The 27,872-nt window shown below is 42.0% G+C and overlaps 2 protein-coding genes across 2 annotated transcripts in view; both read right to left on the bottom strand.

The window, feature by feature from the left end:
* Positions 1-25,527, bottom strand: part of LOC139924837 (SEC14-like protein 1) — a 38,157-nt gene extending 12,630 nt beyond the window's left edge. Inside the window, exons 1-5 of the mRNA XM_071916027.2 lie at positions 25,188-25,527; positions 23,549-23,638; positions 2,567-2,716; positions 1,821-1,952; positions 441-569 (exon numbers count right to left, since the gene is read on the bottom strand). Of these exons, the coding sequence (XP_071772128.1) occupies positions 441-569; positions 1,821-1,952; positions 2,567-2,716; positions 23,549-23,611 (474 nt within the window). The 5' untranslated portion in view covers positions 23,612-23,638; positions 25,188-25,527. The remainder of the gene's footprint in view (positions 1-440; positions 570-1,820; positions 1,953-2,566; positions 2,717-23,548; positions 23,639-25,187) is intronic.
* Positions 962-27,872, bottom strand: part of cbx8b (chromobox homolog 8b) — a 79,008-nt gene continuing 52,097 nt past the window's right edge. The window contains exon 6 of the transcript XR_011785242.1: positions 962-972. The gene's annotated coding sequence lies outside the window, so the exon portion shown is untranslated. The remainder of the gene's footprint in view (positions 973-27,872) is intronic.

Here is a 27,872-nt window from a genome sequence, read left to right as displayed (position 1 = left end):
GTGCCTCCCAATTAGAAAAAGAGGCAAGTAAAGGAACAGAAGGACAGAAGGGAAGAAATGAGAGGAATCCACCCCAAATGAAGGCAGATGACTCACTGGGTCTACAGTAGAAGACCCCAGTCCACTCTCAGAGCTTACACAAGCTTGTTTATGCTACGGCAGCATGGGACAGGCTGACTTACGCAACAGAAACCTCTTAACACCAGGCTTCTCCACTCACTGCACAGAATACAGGAATGATATGTCTGCAATATCAATACTGCACCCATCATGTTACATGGTGGAAAGGGTGCAACTGCAATGAATATTTCAAACTATATGACTGTCCTGCACTTGTGTGTGTGTATGTCTGTCTGTAGGACAGACAGGCAGCAGTGTTAAATATTGTAGGCATTTGAGTGTGTGAAAAATGATTAGGTGTACCATACACACACACACACCTTTTTGATACTGCTGGCATACTGCTTCATGGCAACCTTTTCCACCGTGCTCTCAAAGCCGAAGAAAGACTTGATGTCCAGGCTGGCGGTCTGCTCAAAACATGTCCAGTCTTCATTTTCAGGGTGGACCTGTACACACACACACACACAAATACATATACATATATATATATATATATATATATATATATATATGTATATGTATATATACACACACACATGCAGAAACAAGATGACCATGTTACTATGGCAACCACACACCCGGCTTTACAGAATGATGACGCACACAGAGCAAATTTCACACTGTGCGCTGCGAGTGGGAGTGTGCGTGTCAGTCTGTCCGTATAAAATTAGCCAGCCCTTTACACACGAGCAGATTGTAGAGTTTGTAAGCTGAACATGAGCACACACACGCACACACATACACACATGTATGTCTCTTACATGGTGTGTGGTATAAAGGTTATGAAAGTCACTTTCAGCCAAATCAGAGCATATCATCAGGACGTTGATTAGCATTAGGCACCAACTTCTCTTCCTGTATTGCCTTCATTATAAAATACAGCTTTGTTCTTTCTATCCGTCAAAAGATTCCAGCACTCCTGTAGCTGCTCTGTAATGGGGGCTGTATCTGAGATGAACTTGAAATATTTCAGAATTTAATCTTCAGTAACTTGGCAAAAAAAACATAAAAATAGGTTTTCACTTCATCATTGTGGGGTATTTTATGTAAAATATGTAAAAAAAAGTCATGGCTGTTGAATACTTTCTGAAGGCCCTGTGCTGGTAGGTTCATTAACCTTGGCTACCAAAATATTTTAGCTTTAGCCAAGTCCATTAGCTCAGTCTAACTGAGCTGCCTATCCCAGTTACTGTCTGTTAGCGTCAAGTGCTAAAGCGCATAATAAGAACCCCTGTGTGGCCTTGGACCTAAAATTAGCACTCTAGTTGGTTAGAGGCTAATACAATGTGCTTGACCTCATTAACTCAGAGCACATCCATTCATCGAGGGGCAGATCTGCGGTCAGAGTTGAGCATGCGGCGCACAGCAACAGGACATGGGAGAGGGGGCATACAGGCTGGCTTCAGATCAGTGTTTGAGTGCATTCAGCCAGATTGTGAGTAAAGGGGCTGAATAATTCACATAGAGAGAAGGGTTGGAATAGCTAGCAACATACTCAGTGCTAGTCTGAACACAGCTTTTTTCTGTCCATTTAGAAAGGCTTTCAGCGTGAAGCAGGGAGAAATGAGGGGAGGCACGGACATTAACATGGGCGTGCTGCAGGCAGGTCACTCATAGTACTGTAAGGTGCTTTGGATAATGGCCTCTAGCAAATGGCATGAGGTCCACCAAAAGGCAAACGTGTGTATGCTACTGACCGAATAGCAGCAGGTCTCATGGATGATGACCCTGTTGGAGAAGGTCTCATTATGGGACTCGATGTGCAGCGTCCTCTCCTTCCGGTTCAGGGTGTTCTTCTGACTGAAGTAGACATAGTCCACCCCCGCAATCTGCACCACAGACACACAACGAATGCAGTTGCAGGATATCAGCCACAGTAAGAAACTACTGTAGCTACATGAACTATCTGGAATTGGAAATTCACAGACTCAAAATTATTCTTTTATTCATATTCATACATAGATTGGAGTGACAAATGGAAAACACAAATTTACCCAGAAATGCAAAGTGATTGTAGCCAACATCAGGCTTTCCCCATATATTGTGTATATTTTGGCAGCCTGCCCAGGCAAATTATAAGGCAACCACAAAATGTTTTGTATAACGCTGTGATGCAATACGCTGGCAGAGGAATACACGGCACACAGCCATAAGCCAACCGCCAAACTAACCTGCTAAACTGTGGGAAATACTGAAAATGTTACTATTTTGTGAGCAGAAAACATAGGATAGCTAATATCTCCCGTAATACCCAATCATGATTTTCATTTTCAAGACCACAATCACTTTGTCTGAGCAGATACTAATTTTTGAGTGAAATTCAGTCAAGTCAAGTCGTCCCTAGGGCTCTGAATTTTTTTAAGTTTCACATTTCTCTTTCCAGTGAAGAGGAGGTGGGCGGGATCCTGGTGACTGTCTGATCCTAAACCTGTTCTCAACGCACCCTTTTGAGGAGGCGTGGGGCATCCACATCCAGGGCACAGCGGCGCTCAATCCTGTGGGTGGTTCCATCCTCGCTGGTCTCCTCATCCACCACGTCACTCGCCACAAACATGGGGATGAGGTGGCAGGTGGGGAACCGTCGCTCATAGGCCTGAAAGAGGAAGGAAAGAAAGAATAACCATCTAACTCAGTGGTTCAGTTCAATTTAATTTCACTATAAGTTAGAATTAGGAGGAAATGTGCATTCTGATAAGTTTCACTTCATCCACTGTTACCTCCCTACATGCAGTACAGACAGACAATAAAAATCTTATCAGATGTCGGTGCCTGAGACAAAACCTTCATTAGATGGCCATCTGTCGCCTTAAGTGCATCAATCTGGGGGTTCTTAACATGGAAAGGTTTGGGAACCCCTGACTGGATGAGTTTAGGAAACTAACTTTTTCATTTTCTGGCCTCGGTGGCTGTTACAGTAGATTCCAAGAAAACACAAGCTAGTTTTTAGAATTGAAAAGCACCTGTCTGAATACCTGGCTAATTGGCTGGTGACAAACTTACCAGACACAGGCAAAATTTAGCATAGGTATCAGGGCTACACAATTCATCAAAAAGTGTCAAAATTGCAAGAAACTACAGTTTTTTGCAGGGGGAAAAGGTTTGTCAGACTACCTCTTAAACATTGTATTATTGTGTTAGGCAGAACCCCTAGTCTGCAGGTCAGAGAAAACATTGGCTTGAACATTATCAACATTAATATCTTATTTTACCCCAACTTTTAATTTTTACCACACCCCACCAAGAATGTATACAGAAAGCGCTGTGTCCGTGTCTAACAATACATATTGTAATTGCAATATTCAGGGAAAGAAACAGCTTTATTTTTTAATGTTGTACAGCTACAATGGGGCTTTCATTTCTAAGCTTCTATCCAATTCATTAAGAAAAAAGTTCATGTATTCTTGGGAATGCAAGTATTGAGCTGTGTGAGACTGTGAAGAATGTGAATAGGTGGGCAGAGAACAGCTCTATGCCGAAAACGAGTGAGAGGCCAAACAAAAGCTCCTTCACCTCCGCACCGTTCCAAACTTCTCACTTGAGCTGAGCCACAGCAGAGAATGGCCCAGGCTCAACTATTGCACTTTTTAATTCCTTTACAACAAAGGGCTCAATACACAATAACAGCCGCTGTGCCCAGGGGCAACACAATGTCTCCAAATTATGTGTTCTCATAAACACAAAACAGAGGCAGCTTAGCTATTGTGCAGAGTCAAGGCAGCTGTTATGCAACTGGGCCTTGACTGGCACACTGTCACTGCAGCAGCACCTATGGCTCCTGTTTCTTAAATCGCCGCCATCCACCATGTTGGATCTGATTGGCACAGTTGCATAACTGGCGGGCCTCTCTAGAGGGCAGGTAACGACACGTCTGAACATCAGACCAGACAGGTATGCCAACGCTAAACTCTGCAGAGCCCAGGTCAAAGTGAGCCACTATGCTGGCCTGCGACTCTCATTTCATCCATTTGACCCTGCTGCATGAACCGCTATTTCTCTGTTTTTATTGCCGACTGTAAAATTCCCTATTCTGAACCCTTCTGAAACTGCAGTTTCCAGGATATCAATGAATGCATTTATCTGTGAGTGAATGAGCAAATGGGTGAATGAAAGAAACAAAGACAAAGAAAGGCCAGTGGAAAGAAAGACGTACAGAAAAAAGAAAGCAGAGACAGATACAGACAGAAAGAAAGACAGAGTGCAGCAAGAGAGGGAGGAGTGTTGGTGCAATGCAATCCCATCAGGTGCAAAACTACCACTTAGTCAAGGGGAACAGAGACTGGAAACATGCAATGTGTTTGAATGTACCAGTATTCATTGAGATTTAAGCCTGAGAGAAGAAAGGTTGGGGGGGGGGGGGCAGACTGTGAGAGATCAACTGGAAGAGCAAGTGCTGTTCACAAGGCTTTTGGGGTTGGCTGAGTTAGTGTCAGCTGAGTCTTGTCGATAAAGGAGCTGTGTTCTGTGGAGCGTGGGACAACCCATAGGTCTTCGAGTTCAGTTCAGGTCTTCTATGAGAACAGCCAATTCACTGTGGCATAAGATGGGGCTTAAAATTTAACAGAGCTGCATAGGAACCCACATACATTTTAGGTATTCAGCTGACGTTCTTATCCACAGCCAAGGAGTGGCATATGCACATGTCATTGGCAATGTTGATGTTTGATGTTTTCCAGCATTGTGTGATAGCTAAAATGCTTGATGTTCAAAACTAGACACATAATGACTTGTTAGGACATTATTGCTCTGCGTAGACCATTTCCACTCCAAGACAAATACAAGAGGGTTTAGACTGCTCAGTATGTGAGGAGCAGCAGCTGGATGCTTTGTGTTGGTAGTAGGCAGTCAGCAGGGTACAGCAGCTCCTGGCACACCGCTGCCAGGGCAATTGAACCACTCAGCTGCCCACTGTCCACTGACTGAGTGAATGCTGAGCTCTGTTTTTCAGCCCTGACTCTCTAGAACACAGGGTGCAGGCTTTGTACTGCAGTCAGCACTATGGCACTGACTGTAAACATCAGTTTCACCCATTAAAACAACCCTACGTCAACAACAAACAGCCAACTCAACCACAAACGTCACATGCCGTCCAAAAAAAAACAAGCACTTTTCACTGCAGACAACGACAACTCAACACAAAACACTAGGCCTACGTACAAAAACATAACATTTAGTTTGCACCAGACAGCACAGTGCAAAGCATTAAGAGGTACAAAAACAAACTGACGCAGAGCCTTGCTTTGCTTCATGAAGAAACAGATATGACAAAACCAACAATGTAAAGGTTATCCGCCGCTTGCGCACTGAAAATAGTCTGGCTGTTAAAGTTGGATGAAAACAGGAAGCCTGAAGGTCATGATACCAGACTATTCTTAATAGGGAAACAGAAGGCCATGCTGCGTGGCTCCAGTGTTTGTTCATCAAAACACACAGGGAGGCAAATCTGGTCACATCAGTTCAAATTCTCATTGCCTCCCATTCTGAACTACGGTGTTAACATTTTGCTCTAAGTTTCAAAATTGACTATCATGGTTTTATTGTGAATGAAACTTGACATTGTGGTTTTGAATTTTAAAGATTATTCATTGTAATGGCTGCTTATGTAATGTAATGTCTATGAGGATTTGCACTAGCGTGGCTAATGCTATTAAACCAGAAGTGGCTTAGAATCTAGCCTTCCGGTTTACCTGCCTAAATGTAGGTTACTAGATAATGTACGGCAAATAGGTCAAACTGCTTTGCACGTATGTTGCTTGAGTCAAAGATGGTGGGCTGCCAAAATTGAACATGTATGCCTACAGGAAAACCTAGACTACCACATCATGCTGATTTTGTCACATTAATCTCTGAATCAAACCAAAAAAAACTATACTGAGTAGTTTGTCTATGAAGTGATGCTTTGCAGGCAATGAAATTAAATAAAAGTAAATTAACTCTTTGGCTAACCTGCCAAGGGCTGGTAAACTTTAAAAAAAAAAAAAAAAAAAAAGTACTTGCCAAAAACACGAGCCAATATGACATACACTTATCATACACTTACATAGAAATGTCATTTTTCATAGAAATGGTTGGCAGAAGTTTAGTTGCCAACACTTTCTGTAGAGCCAGTGTCAAAGACTGTATATAACCGAGGCATGATCAGATGTTATCGTCTCAGAAAGTTACTGACCTTTGTGGCAGGTGACTCTTGCCGATATACCAGCCAAGACAAATTGTACGGCATTTCCTGCTTGGCAGGTGTTAATTTCTGACCCCGTTTGTAGGTGAGAAGCCTCAAAGCTACAGTACATCCGGGATGTCTCACCTCTAACAGGATCTAACCTACATTCATCTCATTTTTTTATTTTTTTTTAGTTGTACCTGTTTATCTCTTGTATTACCTTTTATTCCTATTTTTTATTTAAAAAATTTCGGCACACACTTTTATGTAAAGTTCGATCTGTTTTTAATTGTATCTCTGTTTGTTTGTTTGTGTGTTTTTAGTTGTACCTGTTTACCTCATATATTACCTTTATTTCTATTTTCTATTATATATATATATATATATATATATATTTTTTTTTTTTAATTTCTTTTTCTTTTTCTATCATTCATTGTGGTAGTTTCACATCACTGCTTTTGGGTTTTATTGTATGTAAAGCACTTTGTAAACATTGTTTTTAGAAAAGTGCTATATAAATAAAGTTATTATTATTATAATTATTATTATTATTATTTGACAATCCATAGGAGAACCTCCTTCGGTCACAAGTGTTTTGAAGAGATGTTCTGTGTGACTCACAATACACACAGACAAGGGCAAACACTGTATGAATGAGAGTCAGCCAATATTTAAGTCATATCATCTACCCAGACCGTCACTTGATCTTTAATGATCTACAATAAAATGTTGGCAAATAGTGTGGAAGTGTGTCGCACTTTAAGAGTATTCCATGAGGACACTCTCTTCTTTAATTTCTCCTCTTCCCCACTATAAATGTCAGGAATAGTACTGATAACTGGGGTGATGGGATGCTGACATAATCTTTGGACTTGCTCCAGCCTGTCTACTGAATCCAGTGTTACAGAGTGAATACTATATTATATTACATCTTCTTCCAAGTGTTCTGGGCCTAAATCAATGAAACATCTGTGATTCCCTCCAAAATCCAAACCAGGAACAGCTACATCACACCCTGTGTATTGAAGAAAAAAAGAAACAAACATTCATAGTTACATAAGACAGAAGCACCCTGCCCTGTAGTCACCCTCTTGGATGCAGAGCAGGCAATGTAGACACATCAACCCAAACAGACACGCTACCCAAACTCCACCACAGCAAATATTGATTGTCCTCTGCCTCAACCCTTCCCTGGAGCGCCTTATCACACTGGAGACTGGAAAGGAAAAAAAAAAAAAAACTTCTAAGGAAATCAGATAGCCTAGTTTCCAGGCTAGCTGCACCAAGTATGCGTGTGTAAGAAGGAGTGTGTGCACATCCTCCAGTCTCTATGGCGACAGGATACATTCGGACACACCTCAACGGGCCATGCTGTGAGTAATGGTTCCTGGAATTCGGCCGGAGATATTATGTGCTTTCCAGAGACGCATGAGAGAAAATATCAAAACAATACATGGTTACTTAATCCTTTCCTGCACAGAGAAAACAATTTCCCTTTGGACAAGATGCAATGCGGAGAAGGTTATGAGTATGGAAGAATAAGGCCTCTTTTGCTCAGGAAGAGAGATTCAGGAAATTTAGTGCAAGGAAAACGATCCAGGCATACATAATCCACTTTAAGACTATAAAGGGCTGCATGGTGCATGTATACGCCAATGTAGTACTACAGGGCAAGAAAACACCAAGAGTATTGGCAGACAGCCCAGCCAATATCTGGCTTGCTAAAGCTGTGGCATGAAAAACAAGCTTGGTGCTGCCACAAGTTTGGGCCTATACAGGATGATTTATGGAATATAAAGAAATACATTGCTAGTATACAACTACGGTATATTCGCTTGTTTGTAATTCTTGTGATGAACACCTTTTTCATGAGAAGTAATGAATATTTTCAGACTCTAGGCTTCTTCCAACAAGAGTTACACATAGACAAAACAATAAAAATCAGCATCCTGCAGTGACACCGTCCTGCAGGTTTAAGCTTGCAACAGGGGCATCACGAGTAGGCACGGCTATATTGGGGGGGGTTTACGAACCAAAAGGCTGAGAACTTCTGGGATAGATATCAGAGTATCACAATTACTTTATTCGCCAACTACAATAAATTAAACTTGTCACACTGTTGCTGAGAGACATCAGCAGTGCATGTGGCGCAACGGGTACAGGAACTGAGACATAGAACAGATAGTGAACTTTATTTTTAAGTCTTCATTTATATACACAGCAGTACCATGAGATAATTATACTGAATAGAATGAAAATATGGAACACATACACACACACACACACCCTCACCCACGGGCAAAGGCTGATGTAATTTGGCAACAGCTCTGATGCAATGCTTCAATCAATTTACAGCTTTTCATTAATCGGATTCATAACTGCTAGGGGGAACCGCAAGTTGCAAAAGGCCCATCATACATGAACTGACTTGATGATGAATGTACTGGTGCACCCAGTTTTGTACAGCCTTCACATGAACTACAGTTACACAGCAGAAAACAAAATACCAACTACGCTTAAGGCTACTAAGTTCTGGTTAGACAGGACCGTACTTCTCTAGCCGTCAGACTATGGAAGGCATCTTAGGTGTGTTTTAATTATACTGTATCTTAGATTATGGCACCTGCTCATACAGTCAATGCTGAAAATGGCATGAGGGTCATAGTCTGTTATGGTTAAGACAGGAATCCATGGCCTGCAGGCCTACTGGGACCGACACTCTGACCAGAGAACACTTCCAAGTTGGTCAGTAGCAGCGTCTCGTCTCCAGAGTCTACTGTATGCAACTGGTTGTGTAACAGAGCCGGCAGCCGACCAGAGGTCAACCCCTGCAATTTTTATCGGCTGGCTTTTCTGGCGGCTAGGAAAACGAGAACATTTTGGTTGGGGGCACTTTTAAGATTAAGATACTTGATGAGGACAGCTTAGTGTCAAGGCGATGTCAAAACAAAACACCAAAGGACACAAGTGTCGCAGAGGCCGTTCTGGCTGTTTTTCCTAAAAAAAAAAAAAAAGCCGGAAAAAAATTCTACCAAGGAGAAAAGCGATTAACTACAGTGTTAGGCAAGAAATGTTTCAGTTGACAGGTTCAAGTCTCAGGTTAAGTCATTTTAATATTTGAATAGAGAGCAAACAATGCCTTTTGTTCCTTCCTGTTCCCTTCTCACATTTCACGACAAACAAGCTAGGGTTACCTACTCACTTACCTACTCATTTATAAACCAGTACTATCAAATTTGTGCCAGTACCAGAGTGTGTCTTTGTTTTAAGCTCTAGTAACTATCTTGAAAGATGCCCAAGTTTTCCACCCAACATTTCCGCATAAAACATTTCAACATCAGCATTTTACACATGCAGTCACACTGATAAATGAGGCCCATTGTCAACAGCCGAGGCTAATTACTACAGTATACTGCGGGTCATTCTCTAAAGTCGGTCCAGGATGTTACCTCTTAATAGAGCTAATACAAACTGTATAACAACTATACCTTTGACGTCAGACACCAACAAAGACTGGCTTTGAGTGAGTGCTGCTGGCAGTGGTGTGATGTCATTTAGCCTTTATGTTCTGTGGCAAAAATCATATGGACTTCCGCCAAGGGCGATCCTGGGCTTTGACCTGTTAGGGACGTCATTGCAGGGTTGAGATCACACACTGGCCTGGTCTCATACTTGTAGTGTTGTAGGGAAAGTCATGGGTCATTGTGTGGCATTGGGTGTGCCAATTATTGATTGGATTGACTGGGTCATGTTCAACGCTGCTGGTCTTGCTGGCAGAGAGGATGCTGGTCTGGTCTGGTGGTCAGGCTCAAAAACATTTGAGAAACGATTATAGATTAGTGTTCCACTCCTGGCCATCATTGTTGGGAATTTATTGGCTCCTCAGGTATAATGGTAACCTGGTTCCACACTCCTGAATTGCGTCCCACCCACTTTTCAGATTTTGTCGAGCAATTCAGAGAGTCTGGTGTTGCTATAGTCAACGGCTTGTTCTCGCTCTGAGAAACAATCGAGTCAATCAGCGCCTTTGCGGGCTGGACTAAAGTTTGAACTGTTTGTGCAACAGTTTTTCACTGGTGTTTTGGCAGAATATATTTGTTGAAATCACCCCCTTAACCAACACATTGTCTTTGCAAAGACAATATTTTTAGCCCCGCGACAGCAGGGGCTCTATGGATGGCATGACAGGGATGGTAAATATGCTGGCTAACCATGGATGTAGTGGCTAACTGGCTGCCCAGCATCAGTGTCGACTGAAAATAACGCCAGAGCGGCCGGATACGTCAGTCACTACTGATTGGTAAGGAGAAAATCACCTCCCACACACAGAAAATGGCTAAAGAGGATGCAATCTCAGGCTGAATAATGGTGGTAACAAAATGGGCATTCAGTCTGAATATCAGGCTAGTATAATGGGCACCAGCAGGGATGCCAGTGCTGCCACCAATGACAAATAAAGTCACATTCATTCATGAGACAGGTTAGCACACGTCGTGTTGTGTGTGACACACTTTGGCATCTGCTTACACAACGTGATTAGAGTAAGACTGCATTTCTCCTAAAAGGGTCAGGGCCGGATTTGAGGTGAATACTATAGAGGATGAGGTGGAGAGAATGGCATATGAGGGGATGGGGGGGGGGTTCCCTCCTGGTTTTCATTTCAGAGAGAGAGAAGCAATAAACTTCAAACTAGGTCATTGGTGAGGATTGGGAGAGAGCAAGAGGAAAGTTACTGAGCAGGCAGCTTCAGGCTGCTGGGTTTCTTCTGATCGACTCAAATGCAGAGAGGTGGGAAAAAAACAGTGGTGTTAATGGGTACTTAGAAGATGCATCTATTCTCAGACACAGACATGGCCAAACATTCAGTTATATAAAACGACTACACCATAATGTACAAAATGGGTTTTTTCTTGTCTTCTTTCACTCATGAGGACTGGCAGGGTAGGTTTGCAACAGACTACACTGAGGCATCAAGATATTGGTGCTCATGGAGAAGAAAAAGGTTACAGTCTAATTGTACCTTCAAAGACTATAAAAAAAAAAAAGATTGATTTAATCCTAAAAACAAGGAGAAAAAAATCTTTTCTTCTAGCTCTGCTTTGTTCTCATTTTTTATTTCCTTTCCAAGCACCTCTCTCTTATTTGATCACTCAGGGTCACCAGAATAGTCTGGGTATTCAGACCCTTGCACCCCTAACTACTGGTTGCTTGTAATGATAGGAATTAAGGCTTTTTCTACTGCTGCACTCAGGCTAAGAGCGTCAGCTAAATGCCTAAAATTTAATGGAAAATGTAAAACCAAGCTTGGTTGGTTGGTCCTATTCAAACTTGAGCCTATGCTGTGTATATCATCCTTGCCACAGTCTCTGGTGTATTGTATCTCAAAGTAGAATGACCATAAAAACAATGTTTAAAAGAGAAGCCGGGCCCTAATGATGGTGGCAGGACCTCCACTTGCTCTATTCAACATGTGCAAGACCAGTTTCATTATGCCTCATGTCCCCTCTTGAATGAGATAATGTGTATTGACTGAGCATTTGAATAGGGAGCAGTTCATGTGAGCTTAAGTAGGTGAGACCACTCTCTTGGGAAAGGATCCTGTAATGTACCGAGGGCCTCCATGTCCCTGTTCTCTATAGCTGGGCCAACCAGTTATACAGCTTTAGACTGCAGCACTACAGGGATACTGTGGACACAGCTGCAGAGCTTAGTATAGTAGTAATAAAAATTAAAATTTGTATAGCACTTAACATAGTGTTTGGTGTACTCAAAGATATTTTACAAACCTAACAAACCATGAAACTGAAGCGACAGAGTAACACAAAAAATATCAACAAAGCGTTAAACAAAATATACAGAGCAAGATTAGAGATTAAAGCGAGCCTTTGTTATGGTGGGTTTTGAGGGCTTTTAGAAAGATTTGAGTTGTTGATGTCAAGTGTAAAGGGAGAGAGCTCCAGAGGAAGGAGAGTGTTATGCAAAAAGGTCTTCATGGGAAATCATGGGCAATCATTGGAATAGCAAAAGGAGGCAGGGTGAAAATTGATGCAAATCCAGAGGGCAACAAACCAACCAACAGATTTGTCATGCAAATATTTTTGACACTGACAATACTCATAGGTAAAATCGCCCGCCTGTTTTTGCAGAACCAATTTCTGGTCCATCACGCCGGTTTCCGCATTGTTACTAGCTGGTGTGGGATAGGTGCAACCCACTTGTGGATTCCATCGTTTGTCCTCCCATCTGCTCTGATAGCATCTAGGCCTAGGTGTAGGCTAGATTTATGGTAGGGGAGAGAACAAGCTCCTGATTGAGCAGACGCAACAATAGAGCCTTTGGTCTCTGTGCATGCCATACCACCCACTTCTTTTCTTCCAATGATCTCACTATTATAGTGTGCATTGTGATGGCAAAATTGCCTGGGACTGCCAACTTGGGGGAAGGGGGAATATATAGACCATACATAAATCTAAGGTCATTAAAGCTAAAGCAACCTTTATTGAAGAGTGTCATGAGCTACGCGTTTTGCATACAGCTTCATCAGGCATGATAAATATAAGGTCCTTTAAATATTTGGTGGGCATGCCATATGCCGAACTGTAGGGCTAGGTTATGCATGCATCACTGGCTGCATGGTTGCATCAGGGAATAGAGAACAGTAGGAAGCCCATCTGTCGGCTATCAAAAACTTGTCACAGTAACAACAGGAAATGCTGTGCCCAGTGTTGGTGTAGTGGATAAGACCCTCATGTCAGAACCACATGCATCCCTGCTGGCCTAGGACTGAATCCTGCCAGAACCTTCTCTCCAGTGTCTCCGTAACTCTTGAGTACGTTTTTCTTCTGCAGTCTCATTAAAAAGATAGCACAATAATCAGTGCTGTGGGATACAATCTTATCAAACAAGTTATGTTCTCCCAAATGAAAAAGATAGTTTGTTTGCTCAGTACTTTCTGATCTCAACCAAATAGTCTACGCAATCAAATATGCCTGAGTGATGTAGTTCAGGGGTGGCATATAATATAATCACAATATTTTCAGATATCTTCACAATATGCATCAAAATTCTTTCATTTTACTTTTCTAAGACAAGGTTGTAAGTTACAGAAAGGTAACTCAACTGGTAACAGTACAGTACTCAATTTGCAGTATATGTCAATAAGAAAAAAAAATGCTATCAGGTTTGAGGTAATTAAACACAAGTAAGAAGAATAACTTGAGACCATAAGCATCAGTCAAAACAGGTTTTCAGACTTATTTTAGTGAATTCCGGTTTCAAAAGGTAAACAAGCACTGCATCGATTCTAGTCATGAATAAAATGAATAGTCAGACTCAAATAAGGCTCTTAAGTATGACAAAACATTGTACATCTTTAAGTTGGCCTGCTATTTTCTTGCAGCATTGCAAGCACAGCTGTGGAATCGCAGTCTGAAAAATATTTGCAAATGGGCATTTGATAAGGTTTGTCAATCACTTCGGGCAATCTACTGAAAGCTTCATTTCCATCTATTTGATAGGAACCATCCATTGCTAAGTTAAGCATTACATCATCCATTACTTCTTGCCAGCGTTTGCTTTTTTTTTCATAGAGTGCTTCTCTCAAACGACTTGGCTAGCAGTGACTGATGCTGCCTTCATGTGCTCCGAGTTTAGAAGTTGTGAAGACAACTTGCACATTCAAGTGCTTTTGGTCGTGCGTAATTTTAGTAGTAGTTTTTTTTTTAGTGGCTGTTGCTTTATTTTAGAAACCAAGCTGCACAGAAATACTTTGTGCCGCAGCAGCAGAATGATGAGAAAAAGTAGATCATGTAATTTAAGTTTTCTAACAGAGGTGAAACCTTTTTGTAACAAATTCTTTCTCCACCATCTCAACACTTAGTTCTGGGTTCACAAAAGCAGCATACTAGACTTAATCACATGCCCCACTCGTAGCATCAGGTTTCCAACAGAGGAAAAAAGAGAAATGCCAATTATAGTAAATGACCACCATGCATTGATGATGCCATTGAATTCATTTTTGAGGGATGGGTTAGAAGGAATGTTATGTTAAGCTAAGTCAGTGTCAACTTATCTTAAAACATACTTTTATTTAAAAGCTTACCTTTAATCCTGATTTTAGCCACGCTGCCTCATTCATTATTTAATTTTATATTTACTATATATTTTGATTTATTTAATGTAATTTGTTTGTGTTCTTATCTCTCCGGTATGTTGTTTTTTTTTGGTTTTTACAGTACATTATGTTCTATTTGCACTGCATGTTTTATTCCTTGCAACTGTTCCTTGTTGTGAACTGTGAAGCACTTTGTAACTTCTCTTACATGTTAGGATATTGGCAAAGCAATACTGAAACACTTTCCACATTCCATTTAGACTGTGGTTGAAAATAGTCAGTGTTGATGTAAGGTTAAAAAAAAACTTGTTCCACAGATCATCCAATCAAATAATTGTGATCAACAATATCTAGCAAAATAATCAAGATTATCATTCAAGCATAACTGTGCCGCCCTGCCCATAACCCTGGCAGCATCATGTTCTCCCCGGAGCCACACGACCGCATTCACTTCTATGAGAATTCCACGTGAGCGATGAGTTACAGGAAACTGTGCAGCATAACTGATATCCTCCTTTACAGTAAGGGAAAGAGAGATGCTGGCAAAGCATATTCCTTCCTTGTTCTGCCACAGCTATTCTATCATTCAATTATTTCTTTGAACTAAGCTGAACCTCTATTGACTGGTTTTTGGTAAATGCTGCAGCGGCTTCATTGAGCACCTCATCTCTTCCAGGAAAGGTTGCGTCAGGAGCAGTGAACCTAAGGACAGCCGGGCGGAGAAGCGGGTGCGGGGCAGCGGTGATTTGTGATCACTGCGTCGTCAAAGGATTTATGGGACACACTGTGTGTGAGCTGAGGTGTGACTGAGAATGTACGCAAGGCTGAGGGGAAGAGAAACAGAATTAGCATACTAAATAAGGGGGTTTGGGGCGGGGGGGCTGTCCGTGGAGTGGTTCCATCTCTTTAATTCAAGCTTCATTCTCCATTTGGTTCACATTTTCAGATAAATAATTTTCAAGCTGAAAAAAAACACATTTATATAGGCCAAAATACAACCACAAATAATCAAAATATGTGCAAGCATACAAGAAAATGTGGCAGCATGCATACACTGGCACACACTGTGACACACACACTGTGACACACATATACTGTACACGTTCCTATTAACGTCACTCTCAGCTCCTACGTACGCAGATGTGAGTCACTATCCACTGCTACGCTATAGCGCGTATGTGGGTGCAAATTAAGCTACGGGTCATTGTGTAAGTAAGAGTACGTGTGCACAAATTCATCTGTCCACTTGTATGTATGTGTGCGTGTGTCTCTGCAGGACCAGCAGAGCGAAGCGGAGTGGGGGAGGGGAGTCGTTGGGGCAGCATCTCGACCTTGCAGCAGGAAGGAGAGGGAGAGAGTATCCTTGTGATCAGTGAATGAAATCAGCTGCAGAATTTTTACACTGGCTCCCAGAGTCACGTGGTGCTGGTACAGTCTTTTATCAATGCGGTTTCAAGCAGCATGCGGGAAGATAAGCCCCTTTGCCAAGGCAGGCCATAATTCTTTAATGTTTTTTGGCAAACAGTATCCGCCAGAATCAATGAATTACACACTGCAGGAGAAGCTCTGACAGATTCATTCTGAAGAGTGGGGGGAGATTCTCTGAATCAAAACAGACAGGTGCAATGCCGGGAAAAGGTAATGAGAAAAGTGTGCATAAAGGAGCTAAATCAGCAAACATATCATTGGTGATAGACATACTAAATTTCCTAGTTGGTACACAACTTCCACTGATGAACTGAGAGTGTGCATGGAATGTAAAGGAGCATCATTCTAGTTGTCTGTTCTCTCTTTTTTCCAATGGACCAAATCACCATGAAAGAGTAAGACTGAAATAATTAAATGACAGAAAAATAAAACAAAAATCAACAACGGGTTGCCATGTGATTCTTTAACCCAATTCCATCATCCAGGTTGACATGTAGGTGAACCTTCCGATTGTATAAGGGGATAGTAAACACCTTGGGAAGTGAGTCCATTAGGAGAAATGAGTGATGGACAAGCCAGGGGCTTAAAGGCGGATTACAACAATAGGGTAAAGCCTCGGATGCTTCGGGGCCAGAGAATTGGGCTGCAACAGCCTTAACCAAACCTGGATGCAAGTGGGTCAGGACATGGTGGGACAGACCGTCACCCTGGCTGGGCCGTTCTCTACCAAGCCAGGCCAGACAGAGAGAAAGGGGACAGCAGGATAAGCCCAGTTTAGAAACACCGGCTCACAGTAAACAGGCACAATGCAATGTTTTGGCTGCCCTGACTCGAAAAACCTGCTAGGGATGACCCATATACAGACAGTGATAGGAGGCGCAGAGAGCCCAAACTAGTTCATTGCGCAAAAGAAGACAGAATTAACAGACTGTTCAGAATCTGTGTTACATAGCTCCTCAGCAAACATTATTATCACTTTGCTGAAAATATTCTACTGCTTAGAAAAACACTGGCTTAACAGTATCTGGAATTAATATCATAGTTAAAGGCAGCATTTTGGCAACGAGTTCAAAGAGCAAACAGAATGAAAATTATGTAAAATGCCATGCATAATAAATGTACAGGAATTTGTCCCAATAATAGTGCTGATACATACTGAAAAGTTGTAGTGTTTGAGAGTACATATTGACACCTATGGTACAAGTAGGGTCGGGAATCATCTGAATTTGATCAGTTCTGAATCCAATTCTGCTTAGCGAACCCCGCGCTTGAAAACCATGAAAATGTTTCATGAAGAAAAAACCTTTATTCTTAAAATATTTAGGCTATAATCAGTAAATTGTCCACCATGACAAAATATCTTTTCCCTTAATTTTGGTAAAATAAAGTAACATTAGATATGCTCTCTTTTTAGGAATATTCAACAGAGATAATATCATAATAATAGAGGCTTTGCAGTTGCGTAACGAATCTAGCAACCATGTCTGGTGCCATCGTGGAGATCCAGTGTGGGATCGGCTGTGCGCAAATAATGCAAAAAAATATAACTGGCCAAGAAAAACAATTCTGTGGTGTTGGTGTAGATCCATTCAGTAACGTTACAAGTAAAAGTGAACAGTAAAAATGAACCTGTTAAGGTAGATTTATTACCAAATATAAATTACTCTATTACAAGAACTTTTCTTTAGCCCTTGTCTTTCTGGTCTTAGTTATTACTCCTAAACAAACAGTTGGTTTTTGGCTTTGTTAGCTAGCCAACTAACCTGCAGGCTAATTAAGCACCATCATTATTTGTTTTTCGTGAAGCTCAGCCAAACTTTCAAGTGTTTGCTATGGTCAACCAGTATGAAAACAATTCTCTCATGCTTTGTTGACGGATGGCGTAACCTATGATGTGATGTAAGGTTAAAGAAAGTAAAAAGGTCCCAGTTGCATACGGCCCTGACAGTTTGGAACCGGTTCTCGATACCGGACACTGGGTACAGGGACGACAGGGCCTCAAATACAGGGCAGAGGGACAGTGTAAGACATGCTAGGGACATGCTAGGGTATCATATGTTTTCCATGAGCTGACACTGAGCCGGTGTACCTGCTTTGATGCAGCTAAACACAGTGAAAACAGTCCTAGTGTAGAGGTTCCCTGCCAATTATCACAGCCATCCATGTGATGAGGGCCTATTTGATTAGGCCGGCCAATGGCCTTGTTCACACAGTCAAACCTGCTGCACTGCTGGCACCGTTTCACCAGCCAAACACCAAGTACACAGACAGGAAGCATTAGGGAGGAGAGGCGAGGGGAGGACAGGACAAGTGAGGTGAGATGAGGAGGTGAGAAGGAAAGAGTATGAAGGAGAAAAGAAATGAGCAGCAAAGCCAAACCCGGCTGTTCTCTTAATCAGCAGGTTATCTAGACCTGGTTGAAACAGCTGATGCATCATGATACGTTGACTGTATGATGCTTATCCGTTTCCGTTTGTTCAGATTGAAATCAGAGGAGTTCAACTTCTCATTTAGCAGACAACAGGCTCCAGCCCACCTTCTTGGCGGCAGTTTGAGGAAAAGCGTAAATGGATATTTCTCAGAAGGAGGTGTGTGTACGGTGCACTCTTTCACTCTTTTCACTTAACCAGAGTGGGTGGGCCCCACAGTGAGAAAACGAAACACTGAAATTTGTAGAATTGGGTGTGAAATCACATAGTGGTTGTCAAGAGACTGCAGGAGGGGAGAGCTAAGCCTAATAAATGGCTAACGTAATCTGGGCCACTCTGTCTGAACGTCGGTCCTTTAATTCTCTTGCCCGTTGTCTGCCTGTCATGGCCTTCTGCCTCAGTTAATATTCTAGCTCTATTTACCCATCTTTCATCTGATTCTTGATATGTTCTGTTCTGATACTCAAATGCATGTGCTTGTAATGCTATTATAAACCCAAGCTTTATCAGCATTAATTACTGACCAATGGCATACACCAAGGTTCCGATTGTCATTCCAGCACAATCCAGTTTAATTTTGACAATGAAAATGAGCAATTTGACACGATACAGACTTTCAGTGTTTTTTTCTTTTTAGGAGAGAATGGGTCTTAAGATCTGCTTATGTTGTTGCCTTTGGTAAAGAGGATTTAACCAAGAAAGAAACATCCCCTTTGTTGATGGTGCCCACATGTGAAGCAGGCATCACATTGGCATGGCACATCCTGTTCTTACCCTTGCAGCATTTCCACAGGGACAAGGAGGACCAGTGTGCTTTGTCCTCATGGATTAGCTGCACACCCATACCCACGTTTCCATGGAGCAGGTTAGGCTAGGCTAGACTAGGCTTTGACTCACTTAATACCCTCTCTCTCTCTGCAGCATGTGTATTAATCTGGGAGCATAAAGACTTCGGGGGTAGTAGCCGTCTTTTAATCTCAAACAAAATGGCAGGCAGTGTAGATGTAGCGGCTATTTACTAATCCAGGGTCAGGCAGTTTCTCACTCCTCATGGATACTGAAGTCATTCTACATCAGTGGATGTACTTCAGGATCAGTTCTCCCTTTGGACCTGAAACAGCAGTGAGAGGGGTATTGTGTTGTGTTTTTGACATTCCTCTGTTACTCCCGGAGGATAGACCACAGGCTCTGTGAGTGGACTGCTGCGATAATAGCAACAACAGCATCAGCTACACTTCCTGTTATTGAGATGCGCTAGTGGACTCGAGGGACAGCAGTGGCTGAGGACGATGTAAAAAAAACAACACCACACTGTTCCTGTACTTCCTCTCTCCAGCGATACCTCCCTCTAAAAAAATATAGGCCAACTCTGTGGAAAGATAAGAAGACTATTGAGGTCAATAGTTTTGTACGTGCACGTGTGTTGTATTGTAACTCCATCAAATCCAGTCAGCTGTTCTTGGTGCATAGCCACCAATGGACACTGCTCTCGGAAGGATGGTGGTGTTGTCAATTGAGTTCACTTTATCTACAGAGGAAGTTCAGAATTTCCTATTACTAGGGTGCAGCGGTGTGCGTTTCACTACGGCACCCTTATAGTCTAGTCATTCTCCCTGGAGCTGGCTCTCTAAGTGACATGCAATCCTAACTATCAGACATTTCCACCATCAGACATTTCCGCAACAAGTCATTTAGAGGAACATCACAGTAGAATTTGTCAAGTGTCAAGTAAAGTCAAGTTTATTTGTACAGCCCTTAATCACCTTAGACCCTCAACAATTGTCCATTAAAAAGGTTAGTTTTCTATTTGCTTTCTTATTTCCTATAGCCCAGATTGTGGAATACACAGGTAATTTACCTGTGTATCTACTACCATTAAAAAAATGGGTGGGTAAACATTATTCAGAGCAGCTATTATGTCACATGATTATTAGAATTAAAATTACAGGTTATAAAACAAACAGGTTGGACCTTAAACTGCTAAGCTGTACGAAGGCTGCCAAATCTGCCAAAAACATATCAACAGTGGGAATACTGGCCATGTTAAAAGGCAGGGTGCAGTAACTGCTAAAGAACAAAAACAGCTGGAGGGTATCAGAGATCCAAGTGACTTATGCAATGGTGCATTCCTTCTATACCAACAACAGCAGTGTTAGCTAGAGGTTGAAATACTTTGATAGCACCCGTCAGTGAATTGAGTGGCTCCTTGAGGCCTAGTGAAAAGAGACTGCATTTCATCTAGACTAGAGGAATGCATTTAAAGGCTATAACAGAGGAATGTAGCGCCTTGGTTTTTACCCTCAGAAGAGTAAATGGGTAATTCAAAGAACTGAAAGTATCCAAACAGCAGAGTGAAGTGGAGAGAGAACACAAAATTCCTCAAAGCAAAATGTCAAACATAATCCCCCAACAGACGAAAGGGAGAAGCCATTACTGGCAAATATTTCAGAAGCCTTTGAAAGAGGAACTGCTGAGGGGAAGAACGACAACATTACACTAAGCTATGGCCCAATATAGCAAAGTGCCTATATTATTTGGAACTACACTGCATAATGTATAGGCCTACTTACAGAATATGTAAAACCATACACACAAGCAAAAGTGAAAGTAGCCTTGACATTAACAATTTGATAACACAAAGCAAGTTAGTAACACATAGACTACATATACAATTGCGTCACGTCAGATTCCCACAAATGCAGGATGTTGTTACACTACTATGCTGCATTGGTGATAGAACCACAAAAGAAGAAGTAAGAAGGGAGAGATTTCACTGGAATCTCCATAAAAAAGAGCCAGCAAGTGTTGTGACGCACCATTAAGTCTGCTCTGCAGTGTCTGCAAAAATACTCTCTGCAGAGTCACAAGAAGGGAAAGAATGCACCAAACTCTGCTTCAGATACACTGAAATGTCCATTTCAGCCACTCATTAACTTACCTGCTCGCAATACATTCTGACAACATAGCTTATGCCTTAATCATTACATCAAAGCAAACATCTTTCAACGTCATCTTTAGGGCAAGACAGCTTCTTCTACATTGACCTTATTCCTACCCTAGTTTATCCCACCCGGGGCAACTCCATGAGTTTTCCGAACATAAACCCAGGGCAAACACTCCATCCCCAAAAACTCATGAGGCGGGTCATCTCCAGCTTACAACCCCTGTAAGTTGGTGGTACTATTATTACTATCCCCTCTCTTCAGTTGCATGTTTAGCCCCAGGTGTAGAGAACCAGCCCTCTATTTATAGCCATCTGTTTGCCCGGTGCTCAATCCAGCCTGTGCTAAGGAGATTTAGCTTTCCTGCATCCTCCTTCACACCAGTCCACAAGCAGATTCCCTTGTAAAAAAAAATAGCACCTGTCTGGAATCCAGTGTGCGATAAACTAATGATAGGCGGTGCATACAAAGTAAATGCAGGAGAGGTAATGTAGTGTATGCAATAAGGTAGTGTATGTACATCCAAATATGTGCGTGTACACATCCTGACCAGGTGCTTGAAAGGTGAGACAATTAAATGAAAAATATACTGTATATTTGCACAGTGCATTGATGCTGCCTAAGTGGTTTATTCGGCAACATTTTGACCTCAACCGGTTGCTGAAGCGTTGCTGAATTATGGCTTTTATAAAATGGTTACCAACACATGGATACTGACTGAAAAGGTTTTCTTCAAGTATACATTAGAAAAAAAACAGGAAAAAACAAGACAGACTGCTAACCAACGCCCTGGTTACCAGAGGAGCTGGCATAGCAACCAATAAAGCACGAATATCCATGCTTTATGGTAATTTTCAGCACAGCAATAATGCATCTTCGACCAGTTAGACTGCTTTGCTGGAACTACCTGTTGTATAATCAGCAACGTTTCAACCTCAATTAACCCTCCTCAGGCAAACACTCACACTATATGCCTGACAAAGACCAGCTGACGTCAAAACGTTGCTGAGTAAACCACTAAGGGAGAATCCATCCAGTGTGCAAATATAGTCTCACCATTTCATCTCATCTCAAGAAATGTAGCCTACTGATTTGGGTGGTGCACTACAGCTTGTTATCCTGTACATTAGTGTAGTTTTAAACATAGCACTCTCGTGATAGATATGGAGATGAAGTGTGAAGTACATTAACGTCCATTCTCCCCTAGGCTCCAGCCCCAGTGTTGTCGTGAAACTTCAGTAGGGAGAGACACTAGAGAGGGGCTGAATCAGTGTTTTTCCACTTGCTGGCTGCTGGAGCATTTAGCCAGTGAACCCTCCCTGACATCCACTCCTCCACTGTCCTCCACCACTGGGGCAAATACTGACTGGTAACTGAGCGGGGCAAGCGAGAGACAGACAATAGGAAATCAGGAGAAGATGGAAATTATGGGAGAGGAAGCCGAGACGGCAGGATGTTGGTGAGAAGGTTGGAAAAAGGCATGCAAATCTGCAGTCTCCGCACCCAGCACAGGCACTCATCTTGAGAGTGAACAGAAACATGCAACGAGGCAGTCGTTCGCTAAAAGCCTGGCCAAGCTCTGAATTTTTTACACTGCAAATGGACTACCACCACCAACTCAGCGGTGGAACCTCTGTTAGACATAACAGCCTTGTTGTATATTCAGATGCTGAGTGCATGGACATACAGCGCAGTGATTGTACACCTCACTGAGCAATGTGCAGGTCTTCAACCTCAAGATGAGAGTCAGCTAGATGCTTGCCAGATGGCGTAGAAGTCATTTTAGCATCATATATAGGAAGTGAGAGTGTGTGTGTGGGGGGGGGACACAAAGACTGTAATTTAACTGTTAAAATCATGGTAGCCAGACGATCAATGATCCGTTCATTAGCCAGCTGTGTTCACAATGCAAGCAACTCGAAAGCAAAAAGCCACTTCCAAGTCCATTTCTACGACTAGAGCCTCATTTATTCAATTTTATGCAAGGAACAGTTGGCCGCTGCTGAACTTTCTCTTGTCATTGCCCATCATTGATATAGGTCCTGCCAATCGCTAAAACAGCATTGACAATGCAGCTAGCCAACAACTGGCCAACGGACAGTAGCACGGCAATGTGATCGGCAGCTGTGGGAACACTGAGTGAAATGCGTACATTGCAGACTGGGATATAATGAGTAGCCTTCAGCAGTGGCACTTTCCCCTCCTGAGTCGATCACATGCAAGGTGTGCAGATCTCTGTGGCCACAATCTGAAGGTGACCTCTGGACACTCATCACCATTACATAACTCCCCGTTTATGGCATGTAATATTCATGTGGACTGGAGGTCGACTGCAGGTGGGTGTACAGACACTTACCGCCATCACCAGCTCGAAGGGATGCTTGTACACCCGCACAGGTGATTGGTACTTCTGCACCATGGTGGGGATTACGATAGCACCGACAACCTGAACAGAGAAAAAAAAGAGTCAGAAAAAAACAACACCTCGATGACTTTGGAGTTTATGTAACTATAATCATAGGCTTTGGCGAGAGAGAGAAAGGTTGTGATCTAGGGCTGTAGTAGATTGGCTCTCGGTGTCATCACAAAAACAAACTGTGTGTCGAGTGCCAAAATAACAGCATTATCACAATGCCCTGGACAAGGAGACTTGACATGTAATTAAGTAAAGGTGTATTTGGGCTGTCTGGCCGGATGATGCCGGCCGCTAGTGTTTGTGTGTGTGTGTGTGTTGGCCAGAAGCCTGATGCACTAGAGAACAGTGTGTGTTGATGGACTGCAGGAGGGAAGTCTCCTGAGCCGTGACCAAGGATCTGTGTCTCACTGATCAATGGATGCAGCATTTCCCGCTCATTCGTCAAAACACTCTCCAGTCTACCACGGCAATGGAATTTCACTGCCAAAAACTGGGGGTACAACTAAGCTAAGTCCAACTACTATCTCTACAGGAATCATAGTAGGACAAAATGCTTAAAAAAAAACAAAAAACCAAGGCACAGCTACTGGTATGCACAAACACTAAAGTGTTGAAATGTCTTCAAGATGAATATGCCATTAATTGATAAATGAACAGGTCCATTTCATTCATTAAAATGTAAACAGCACATTCCATATGCTGGAACATTCTAGCAGAGCCTAGAAAATAGGACCTGAGACTGAGTTAACATATGGATAATTTTCTAGTCATTTGCAAATTTATAGTAAAATTTTAACCACACTTTTTAAATCACTTTGCAGTTAGACAAATGCATCTGTAATAATGAAAACAAAACAAAATGTTGTGGAAGAAACGAGGTTCTGCTTGGCGATGAATGCCTCTAAAATTCAAGGTAATTTCCCAGAGGCAAAACATGAGCCAAGGTGCAAAGTTTGGCTTGGACGTCATGTTCCGTGTTATTGTTTTGTTCAGCATGCTGATACTTGTCTTTTTCAAACTCCTGCTGTTCAAAGTGTTGGGCTGCTGTGCTGAGAGGGGACAGGGCTGGAAGGAGGGGTGTGAGCTAAAGCCCCGGCACTACTTACTGAGGGATCAGGGCAGGCAGACTAATAATAACCCGGCTAAGACAGACACAAGACAAACAAGTCGCAAACAGTATTCCTCTCTAGAAAATATCTAGCTACTGTACTGCATAATTACCGTCATGTTTCAGGATCTGTCAGCAACTTCACAGTTACGTCCAAAGAGATACGTTAAATTGTGTTAAATGAGAGACGACAGGACACACACACACACACACACTTACAAACAGAAGCAAACACACTCCATTTAAAGCGTAAATCTGTTTCCTAATAACAAATCACGGCAACATATTTGGCAGCTGATAGATAAAGAGCCAACCTAAAGACGGTTATCTTTACATAACCTCCTAAATAGCTAACGTTAATAGTTGCCACGCTGACTTAGCTTACCGTAACGACAATGAGACTAGCCAGCAAGCTAGCGCTAACTTTACAAATCTCCCTGAGATGAGATAAATCACACAGCGGCTACTTACCGGTGAGTTAAACAGCTACAGAAATGTTGACTGGTTTACTTTGATTAGTCTTCCTTGTTTCTTCTGACAGGGCAAGCCGAGTGAACTCTTGCCATTCCCTGTCTTGGCTCTTTCTCCACTTCGCCGGGCGGTGAACAGCCAGCTCTCTTAGCTAGCTTTGTTGTGCTAGCTGGCCATCTAGCCGGAGTACAACTAACCGTGGCGGGACGAGTCTTCTTCACCGCACAACAGCCCCGCACATAGTAGTATATACGCTCACAGCTGCGTAAATGTCCAAATTAGTCCACTATGTATTGACGCCTAGATATTTGTCCACACAGGAGGACGAGTATCCCTCTCTCAGCTCTCTCCTCTCAGCCACTCATGCCTTGGTGATGCCGTGGCTCCTCCCCCTTTTTCTGAGCTCCTGGGTTTTTTTCCTGAGCGCAGTGCTGCGACGCGTTCAGAAAAAATTCCACTGCCTGCCTACTATCTGTTCAAGTGGAGGACAAGCACCAGGGGAATGTTTCTTTTATGATCTGTGTGACCTATGTGCAATACAAACTAGCCTATGAGGCAAAAAACAGAATCTGGTCATTAAACCCATAAGAAATTCCTTTCAAAGAATCAGCTGTGAATCATGCTGCAGCCATATGTGCATGTGCATATTTGCAGCTTTATTATGCAACCAGCTCAGCAGCGGTTATCAGATTAATTTCATCTGTCTCCAATGTACTGTAATGACAACCGCACGCAGTCTGATGTCAGGACCAACGAGTCAACTTTTAACTGTCCCGTGATTTTCATGCCATAAGACCACAGATGCATTTATGACTGTCAATGGTAAGGTCAAATTGTAACTATCCAAATTTCTAATTCACGAGTTTATAGTATGGTAATGACTTAAATGCAAAGCTGAATAACAAAGCCACATTAACTGACTATCCAATGCTTGATGCAATGATTTCACCCTGACAATTCACAATATCCTTCATGCAGAAGCTACAGTATTATATGGGTTTTGGTCAGAGGTTGGGGAGGCCAACCACCAGTAAGAGGAGAAGGTTGCTGGTTCAGTGCCCTCCAAAAAATTGGAGGGCACTGAGCTAATGGGATAGAAAAAAACAGTTATGCAATACAAATACATTATCATGCCTATTTCTTCAGATTTTTCTCTAATTTTTGCTTTTTTTCATACTGAATTGTTTTCAGCCTCTTGGCCTCCTTTGATAATTACTCAAATGAAACAAGCTGAAAAGAGAAAATCATTCTTTGGCTGAACTGTTCTCCACTCTGTATATGCACACATAGGGGTCATGAGTAGGCGGCATCGCTCCATTTTAAGGGGTCACAAGCCGCAAAGGTTGAGAACCACTGGATTAGGTCAATATATACAATGTGTAATCTACTAATGTACATATAATTTGTGTAAATGGACATCCATGGATCATGTAGTCCATCTTAAGGCACATTAATCAATGTTCCTGTTGTCGGCATCTGATAGTGGCTAACATAAAAAGTAAAAGGAGTTTTGTAAGTAAACACCAAAGATCCCACCCACCTGCTAACTCATCCACCTAAAACACAAGACTCTGTTCTGATGAGGGTTTAAAAGACATTTCAAGATCTCAGTCCACACAATAAAGCATCACTAGTATGGAGTAATCTTTGTTGTAAAATTATATGGTTTAATTTTCAAATGTACAGCTACCCGTGTCCTTGTAAACCATATACTTCCTCCTGTCCAGTTTGCCTAGACTTTTTTTTTTCTCTTTTACTGACTATATACAGTTTAAGTATTGATGATAGCATTTCCAATGCTAAACAAATCAATCATAATGAGATTTTATTTCATTGATTCCATGTCTGCCAGCATCATCACCTCTAATTATTAACTGAGTTATGGAGAAGGAGCACTAAACTGATTCAATTATGCTGTAGACTTAATTAGGATTGAAGAATTAAGCAAGGCATGTCCAGAATATTTCATATGTTATCAACACAATATACAGGTACTAAAGAAGGGTAAAGTTTTGGGAAGCAATGAGAGATTTGTAGATAATAATAGGTTTTCACTGGGGTCAGTACTACTGGCTTTAATGATAAATTAACTGTTAATTAGCTTTCAGCTCATATATTTCATACACAGCCGTTTCTTTCCTGTTTAGTCGCACAAAAGTCTGGACTTTGCTGGGGCCCGTAAGCTCATACTTGGTCCTCAGAGTTAAATACACACATCCTAATTATGTAAGGGGTTTAGCTCCGATGGCGGGGGATGATAGCATTAAGGCGATCCTGTTTCAAAGGGCTGGCTAGTTCAGTCTATACAGCTTACATCAAGATCTACCATCACATCAAAGTTTAAAGTACAACAGCAGTTGAATAAAAAACAATTAAATCCATCCCAAGAAGAAAAAAACATTTTATGGTCACATAAAATCTGTCTAGAGAATTTGTTGATGGAGAATGCCGGCGGTCCACTGAGAATCCGTAACACCACGTTCGTTCCCTCGCGGTGAAGGCAGCATGTACCAATATCTGTTTATAAATATAACAGCTTTGGCGGATTCAGTCAGCGAGGTCATCACGCTGCGTGCTGCACAGCGGTTCAGCAAGGACAAAGCAATGTCAGCATCAGCGAGCAAAGACAGAGATTAATACATCATGAAGCGAAGGCTGTGTAATCTATTACTGTGATCTCCCTCT

The sequence above is a fragment of the Centroberyx gerrardi genome, chromosome 3 (assembly GCF_048128805.1).
Source record: "Centroberyx gerrardi isolate f3 chromosome 3, fCenGer3.hap1.cur.20231027, whole genome shotgun sequence".
In the NCBI taxonomy this organism is placed as follows: Eukaryota; Metazoa; Chordata; class Actinopteri; order Beryciformes; family Berycidae; genus Centroberyx; species Centroberyx gerrardi.
The sequence above is the reverse complement of the archived record's forward strand: the minus strand, read 5'-3'. Positions and strand labels throughout refer to the sequence as shown.